Source organism: Lynx rufus, unplaced genomic scaffold (genome assembly GCF_022079265.1).
Source record: "Lynx rufus isolate CCGP_SWC_20201006 ecotype Redwood Valley unplaced genomic scaffold, mLynRuf1.p SCAF_6, whole genome shotgun sequence".
NCBI classification, from domain to species: Eukaryota; Metazoa; Chordata; class Mammalia; order Carnivora; family Felidae; genus Lynx; species Lynx rufus.
In genome coordinates, this window is record NW_025814878.1 from 56636535 (window position 1) to 56645324 (window position 8790).

Consider the following 8790-nt stretch of genomic DNA (forward strand, 5'->3'; position numbering starts at 1 on the left):
ATCTGATCTTGGACTTTTGTTTCTTGGGAGTTTTTAAATTACTGATTCAATTTTGTTACTGGTAATTGATCAGTTCAGATTTTCTATTTCTTCCTGATTCAGGCTGGGAAGATTGTGTGCTTCTAGGTATTTACCCATTTCTACTAGGTTGTCCAGTTAGTTGGCACTGAATTTTTCATAGTTGTTCTTATAATCCTTTGCATTTCTGTAGTGCCAGTTATAACTTTTCTTCTTTCATTCTGATTTTATTTATTTGAATCCTCTCTTTTTTTCTTGATGAGTCTGGCTAAAAGTGTATCAATTTTGTTTGTGTTTTCAAAGAACCAGCTTTAAGTTTCATTGATATTTTCTTTTTCTTTTTTTTTTTTTTTAGTCTCTATTTCATGTTTTTATGCTTTGATCTTTATTATTTTCTTCCTTCTATTAACTTGGGGCTTTGTTTATTCTTTTCCTGGTTCCTTTAGGTGTAAGGTTAGATTGTTTTATTTAAGATTTTTCTTGTTTCTTTAGAGTCAGTCATTGCCATAAACTTCCCTCTTAGAACAGCTTTTGCTGTGTCCCAAAGATTTTGAACCATTTTGTTTCCATTTTCATATCTCTCCAGGTATTTTTTTAAGTTTACTCCCTGATTTTTTTTATTGACCCATGGGTTGTTTTGTTGCATATTGTTTAGCCTCTATGTGTTTGTGTTTTTTCCAGTGTTTTTAGTTTATTTCTGTTGTGGTCAAAAAAGATGATATGATTTCAGTCTTCTTAAATTGATTGATTTTTGTTTTGTGGCCTGAGGAGATCTATCCTGGAGGATGTTCCATGTGCACTTGAAAAGAATGTATGTTCTGCTATTAAAATTTTTTTTAATGTTTTTTTAAATTTATTTTTGAGAGAGAGAGAGAGAGAGAGAGAGAGAGAGAGAGAGAGCATGGGCAGGGGAGGGGCGGAGAGAGAAGGAGACACAGAATCCAAAGCAGGCTCCAGGCTCTGAGCTGTCAGCACAGAGCTTGATGCGGGGCTCGAACTCATGAACCACAAGATCGTGACCTGGACCAAAGTTGGACGCTCAACTGCCTGAGCCACCCCAGGTGCCCCTATTCTGCTATTTTTACATGAATGTTCTGTATCTCCCTATTAAGTCTATCTGGTCTAATGTATAAATCAAAAGAGCTGTTTCTTTATTGATTTTCTGTCTGGATGCTCTTATCTATTGATGTATGTGGGATGGGTATTAAAGTCTCTTACTATTATATTACTGGCAATTTCTCCATTTATGTCTGTTAATATTTGCTTTATGTGTTTAGGTCCTTTCTTGTTGGTTGTGTATATATTTACAATTGTTATATTTTCTTGTTAGATTGATTCCTTTATCATTATTAGTGCCCTTTGTCTCTTGTTGTAGTCTTTGTTCTAAAGTCTATTGTCTGATGTATATATTGCTACAGCTTTCTTTTTCTTTGCTTCCATTTGCATGGATTATCTTTTTCTACCCCTTCACTTTCGGTCTTTATGCTCTTTAGGTCTGAAGCCAGTCTCTTAGAAGCAGCAAATAGATAAGTTTTGTGTTTTTATCCATTCATCACTCTGTGTCTTTTGACTGGAACATTTAGTTCATTTACATTTAAATTACTGATTGGTATGACATTATGTTAATTGTATTCTGAGGTTTTTTTTTTTTTTAGTTCTCTGTTCTTCTCTTGCTTTCTGTCCTTGTGGTTGATGACTGTATTTAGTGCTATGCTTGGATTCCTTTCTCTTTATTTTTCATGTGTCTCTTATAGGTTTTTGGTTTTTGATTACTAGGAGGTTCATATATAACATTCTACATATATAGAAGTCTATTTTAAGTTGATGGTCACTTAAGTTTGAACACATTCTAAAAGCACTACATTTTTACTACCCCCTCTACATTTTATGACACTTTATTTTACATATTTTTATATTGTGTATTTCTTAACTAAGTTTTGTAGATATAATTGATTTTACTACTTTTGTCTTTTTTTTTTTTTAAACGTTTATTTATTTTTGAGACAGAAAGAGACAGAGCATGAACAGGGGAGGGGCAGAGAGAGAGGGAGACACAGAATCTGAAACAGGCTCCAGGCTCTGAGCTGTCAGCACAGAGCCCAGCGTGGGGCTCGAACTCACGGCCCGTGAGATCATGACCTGAGCCGAAGTCCGACGCTTAACCGACCAAGCCACCCAGGCGCCCCACTACTTTTGTCTTTTAACCTTTATACTAGCTTTTATAATGCTTAATCTACTACCTTTACTATATATATATATTTGCTTTTACTAGTGAAATTTTTTACCTTTTAAAATTTTCTTACTTCTAGTTATGGCCTTTTCTTTTCTGCATAAAGATATCCCTTTAACATTTCTTAGAAGGCCAGTTTAGGGATGATGAACTTCTTTTAACTTTTGTTTGTTTGGGAAACTCTTTATCTGTCTTTCAATTCTGAATATTAACCTTGCCAGGTAGAGTATTCTTAATTGTAGGTTTTTTCTTTTCATCTCTTTGAATATATCATGTCACTCCCTTCTGGCATGTCTTCATTTTTTGACATTTTAATTATTATGTATCTTGGTGTGGATATCCTTGGGTTTATCTTGTTTGGGACTGTCTGGGTGTCCCCTGTATGGGCTTTGTGCGCCCTCGTGTTGTGACTGGGCTATAACTCTGCAAGTTCTGGTAGGCAGGGTTGATCCTCAGCCTAGCTGTCTGCAGTGATCAGCTGTGGCTTCCGCAGGCACACTGGCATACAGGGCAGGTTCCCAGCCACGCTGGCTGAGTGGCTCAGCTGCAGTTTCTGCCCACATGCTGGTATGTGGGGCTGTCCATCCACTCCCCAGGGTAGGAGTGGTGCCACTAGGTGTGGTGGGGCAGTAGCTTTGGGTGTGGCAGGGTGGGAGTCACTTTGGAGGGTCACCTTCCAGGGCAGATAGGTCCACAGGGGAATGCCAGGGCAGGGTGAGTGGTGTTAGCAAGATAGATGGAGAGTGTCAGAACTGGCTCCCACAAGTATCAGGCCAGCTAGGCTGAAGGAAGGTAAGAAAAATGGCACCCACCAGTACTTCCATTGCTGAAGAAAGTTCCTGCAGATTCCTGCCTTTCCAGCACATACCCTAAAATTAGTCAATAAATCTCCTTCATGTATAACATTGGTACTTCTCAAACTGCTGTCTATGTGCTGGATGTTGGCCCGGCTGAGGTATTGTGCTAGCCCTTTAAGAATAGAGTCTTGGTTTCCTATAGACTTTTGCCTCTCCCAGAGTTAAACCCCTCTGAATTTCAAAGCTAGACATTATGGGGGTTCATCTTGTCAGTGTGGGTCCCTGGGGCTAGGAGTGTCCAAGGTGGGACTTGATCCCCTTGCTTCTCAAGGTAGACCTCTGAGCCTGTGATAATCCCTTCCAATTTATAGGTTACCGTGCCAAGGGTTTTGTTCCCTACCACATCTCTGCCCCTCCTACCCTTCTCAATGTGGCTTTTTCTCTATAGCTTTAGCTGTGGAAGAGCTGTTTTGCCAGGCTTCAGAATGAAGTGCATTAATGTAGTTGTTGCCTTAGTGTGTTCGTGGGAAGAGATGAGCTCAGGATCCTCCAAGTCTACCATCTTACCTCAAGAATCCAGAGATTGGGCTTTATGTCAAAATTCACTAGGCACTTAAGTGGGGCTTAATGTCACTTAATTTTTTGATTCCAAGTCTGGTTCTTCTCATTACATTGTTACATTTACATAATTTGCCACAAACATACTCCTCTCAAGGTGGTTCCAAATTTTTTAAAAATAAATCTCCTAAAGTATTGTTGCTGTTGTTGTTATTCTAACTCTGTTGTTAATGTAGAGGTAACACCCTAAAGGTCAAGATCTAAAAGAACGAAATGCTTAGCTCTTACGTAATTAGAGCTTTTTAGAAATACTCCTTCTTAAATAAGTTTGGTTTTAGAGAAGATTACAAAGATCGTACAGAATGTTCCCATATATCTGTCCCCCAGTTTCTCCTGTTAACATTTCATAGTAAGGACAGGAACTAGGGGCACAAAGCTGAAGGAGACATCCATGCCTACATGCCAGCCCTGCACTTGCCCACTCCAGGAAGTGAGTGCTTCCTTCGATTTTGTTCCTTAGGCACATCACCTGCCTCACCATAGTCCTAGCCCTATTTCTCAAAGCTGAGGAATTAACATTCACATTATACTATTAACTGCACTGCAGACCTTGTTAAAAATTTTTTTTTAATGTTTATTCATTTTCGAGAGACAGAGCGCGAGCGAGGGTGGGGCAGAGAGAGGGAGCCACAGATCAGAAGCAGGCTCCAGCTTCTGAGCTGTCAGCACAGAGCCTGACACGGGGCTCGAACGCTTGAACTGTGATATCATGACCTGAGTCGAAGTCTGACACTCAACACACTGAGCCACCCATGCACCTCCATACCTTGTTAAATTTCATTAGTGTTTCTGGTAATGCCATTATTCTCTTCAGGATCCAATCCAGGATTCTGCATTGCATTTAGTTGCTGCGTCTCCTTAGTCTCCTTCAATCTGTTACAGTTTCTTGGTGTTTCCTCTTGAATGAGTTTTATTAGGCTTATCTTCTATCTTCCAAGCAAAACTCCTTATTTTTTGTGTTATATACCAGTCAGTATATGTGAATGGAGATTCTTTGGCATGTAATAGGAATGCTGGCATTGTGGAATTTAAAACTAATTTTTGCATTAATAAAAAGCCTATTTAAAAAATGACCATTGCTTACCCCTTTTTCCTTAGAATAAGATTTTGTAGGACACAGACTAGATACTCATAAGTGATTTTTTTCCATGGCTCTACTGAGATACAATTGACATGTAAGTGATTCTTTGTTGTTGTTGTTTAAAATTTATTTATTTTTGGAGAGAGAGGGCAAATGGGGGAGGGGCAGAGAGAGAGGGAGAAAGAGAATCTCAAGCAGGCTCTGTGCTTCCAGCACAGAGCCCCATGTGGGGCTCAATCCCACGAACCACGAGATCATGATCTGAAGTGAAATCAAGAGTCGGACGCTTTACCAACTGAGCCACCCAGGCATCCTAACATATAAGTGATTCTTTTTTTTTTTTTTAAAGTTTTTTTTAATGTTTATTTATTTTGAGAGAGAGAGAGATACAAGAGCACGAGCAGGGGAGGGGCAGAGGGAGAGAGAGAGAGAGACAGAATCTGAAGCAGGCTCCAAGCTGTCAGCACAGAGCCAGATGCAGGCTCGAACTCATGAGCCATGAGAGCATGACCTGAGCCAAAGTCAGATGCTCAACCAACTGAGCCACCCAGGAGCCCCATATATAAGTGATTCTTAATAAGATATTTTAGAATATTAGAGTTTTAGATAGAAAAGTTACAATAGTATCTTATATATCTGATATCTTACATTTCAGTTTTTAATATAAAGGCACATTGCAATATTTCAGGGTCTCATCTTTTTTTTGGTTTTGGGGTGGTATTTGAGATATTTTCTCTCTCTTTATATATCTGTATGCACACATATGTATAGATAATTATTTTGCAAGGAACCTTTGTGACTTTATCCCCATCGGACTAATGAGAATATGTAAAATAGGGAGGAGACATTACTGTTTGCCATTTGTGGGAATAAATATAGGAAACACCATATACAGCCGCTAAAAAATGGCAGACTAAATAGTCTCATAAATGGTTTGTATTCATCTAAGTGCTTATATTGATCTCTTTGTATTCTTTACACTAATAAAATCGAAACAAAACAAAAAACTCTCGAACCTTAATCGCTAACATTTTTGTCAGAGGACCCTTGGCGTTACCTGCACGAGAGCGGGGCTGTATGCTGCACCAAACAAGTTAGACGGACTCAGGACCCAAAGAGAAAACAGTGTTGACATATGTTAGTCCGTAAATGTGGACATGTAACAAGGAAGAGTAGCCTGATCTCATTTCTATATTTTTATTATAAAAATATTTGGTACGTATGAAAGAAAGTATATACTATGAACATGTCACAGGAGTGTGATTTAAGAAGTCGTAAGCACTGTTGCATAAACCCAGTGAGTACATCTGTAGTAGACTGCCTTTAATAATGAGTTTCCCAAAAGAAAAAAGAAAAGTATTTTGGTAACTTACACTTTATACTTATGTATCTTAACTGCACTTAAATTATTTGGAAGGAAGGAGGAGGTGGAGGAAGCCAAGCCTTTACCTAAATGATACTCCTGACATCTAAAATGTTACTTCTGTCCATACTTTTTTTTTTTTTTTAGCCTGGTGGTTCTTTATTCATTACCACAATCAACAAAACACAGCTGTCCTATGCCTTGGGAATTGTTTTTGCAGAGCAAATTGCAGGTATTGTACCAAAAGGTACTCATACATGGGAGAAGTTTGTATCACCTGAAAAGCTAGAGAGCATTCTGGAATCAAGTAAGTATTGAGAATTTTTCCAGTTTTCAAGGCCTAACTGAACTTTTCATGTACCTATAATTATTAATCACACAACCTAGCCCTTAATTAAATGGGCCACTATTCCTTGGATGGTGGTTTCATCTCTTAACCAGATCATAAAGTCCTTGAAGTTAGGATTAAGTATTAGATACCACTTCTGTCTTACTGGGCACACCTAACCGAGGGCCAAACAAATCACAGATGATCAATGAATACTTTTTGGCTTGCTTAGTCCTCAGTTGTTGAAGGATCAGGTACAAATGTCTATTACTTACACATCCTTAGTTTGTCCTGTTGAGGCCCTGTGTGTATCAGCTTATCTTACATGTTATTTTTTCTGGTTCTTCCATACTCAGATATACTTTGAACTTCTTGGTCGCATTTTGAGTATTTTTTGATACTTACAGCATGCCTTATATTACGGTTCTTTGGGTATTTTTAAGCCCCCGTGTGGCCTATGAAGGCAAGACTGTCCTTTTTGTACGCCTTGCAGTGCTTAGCTCTGCTTTGCACATTGTGAGCTTGTGATTTACATGTGGAATTCCTGTCAAGTAAGAATATTTAGTTGGCATTTGGTATCCCATTTGAGTACTTAAACTCATGTATGTCTCGGGTTTTGTTTTCACATAACAGTATATCAAAATCGATTTTACTTGGATTATTATCAGTCCACTGTGATGTAGGAAGTTCTAAAGATTTCTGTAAGTGTATTGTTGAAAACAGAGGAGGAAAAAGTATTTTAAGATGCTTTATAGGAACAATCACTTTTGGCAGATGTTTTTTAATAACAGCTTATGTTTATTAAGTACTTACCAAATTCCGAGCACTGTGCTACTTTATACACATACCTCATCTAATTCCAACAGCTCTATGAATATATGTTCTGTCCATGTGAGAAGACCGAGATTCAGAAAGGTTAAGTGACTTGCTCAGTATCACCATCTAATAGGTGCCAGGCTGGGATTTGAACCCAAGCAGTCTGCTTTAGAGTTTTATGTTCTGTTACAGTAAGGAATGATCTGTGCGCATTTTTTCCCGTTGAGTCAGGAATCCTTTTTAAATACAGAGTTGCATTAGAGTCTTGGCATTTGGAAGATAAATACTTATTAAATCTATTCTTTCTGATTTTATTTATTTATTTATTTATTTATTTATTTATTTATTTATTTATTTTCAGATGGTCTGTCAGTTCAAAGTGTGGCAGGAATGCTCTACAACCCATTCTCAGGTTACTGGCATTGGAGTGAAAACACCAGTCTTAACTATGCAGCTCATGCTGTGAAATCCGGGGTACAGGATCACCCAGTGCCTGATGAGTTTGTTTTCAAGGGGGAAACAGAGGAGCTTAGAGGCCAAGACTCCACCAACGCAGGTGCTCAGGAGGAGTTGAAGAAATGAATGGTTTCTAAGTTCTGCATACTATGGCTTGAAAGTCTGGTGTTCACATTTGGAAAAAATATATAATTTCTCTTTTGTGAGAGGATCATGAAGAAAAGAAGGTTCATAAAAAGGGCTAAACCTTGGATAAAAGTTTTTGTTGTTTCATCTAGTAGCTACTTTCAAGGGATTATTTTATGATATATGGTAAAAAAAAAAAGTTTTGTCAAGGTATTGTATAATCTAGACGTTTAAATTCCTCAGCCTTGGTTATATAAATAGAATGTGCATATTTTACTTCATTTTACAAATTATATATACTCATCCAGCATATATGCACATATATATATATAAACATGCTGTAATGTGTTTTAATTTAAAGGAATCTGCATTATCTGTGTTCTTTATTGGGTTTTAGCTAAAGGCATTTATGCTTCTGACTTAAGAAACCAAATATAGTTTTATGCCACTTATATTTGGGAAGAGAAAATGTATTTTTTCCTTTAAATTTTAGTTTGTTGGAAAGCAAATGGATAGTTAAATGTATGCTGGATTTGAATTCAAACATTAAAATCAAGAAATTTGGATTATGTTGGACATACTTCTTCTATACAGTTCCATAAATGTTTTATTGTGACTTTTTTTTTTTTTTAAGTAGAAAGGACTTTTTAAGACTCAATTAAAAATTCAGTCATGGATATTTTCTTCTTTGGCTAACATATTTATAATTAAAGGGACTGACTTGAAATATATTTTTATGCCTCTTGAAATTTGAGAGTCTCTGGCTTTTTCTGAAAGTCCCAATGCTATATAAGGACATTCATAGAGGCTGTTGACCCAGTGTGACAAACATGGACTGAATTCATGTGACCCAGGTAGAAGGTAAGCTTTTAACTTCCTAGCATTTTTACCTTTAAGCTCATGTTTTCTATCTTCCTTTGTCACTGTTGGATTGAGCTCTCCAGGCAAACACTTCAC

The 8790-nt window shown here is 37.5% G+C and overlaps 1 protein-coding gene across 2 annotated transcripts in view; it reads left to right on the plus strand.

The window, feature by feature from the left end:
• The window catches only part of COQ3 (coenzyme Q3, methyltransferase), a 29485-nt gene extending 20975 nt beyond the window's left edge, over nucleotides 1-8510 (plus strand). For both annotated transcript variants that reach the window (XM_047102933.1, XM_047102935.1), the window contains 2 exons: nucleotides 6255-6414; nucleotides 7613-8510. In XM_047102933.1, the coding sequence (XP_046958889.1) occupies nucleotides 6255-6414; nucleotides 7613-7833 (381 nt within the window). In that variant the 3' untranslated portion in view covers nucleotides 7834-8510. The remainder of the gene's footprint in view (nucleotides 1-6254; nucleotides 6415-7612) is intronic.
• Nucleotides 8511-8790: the final 280 nt, after the last annotated feature.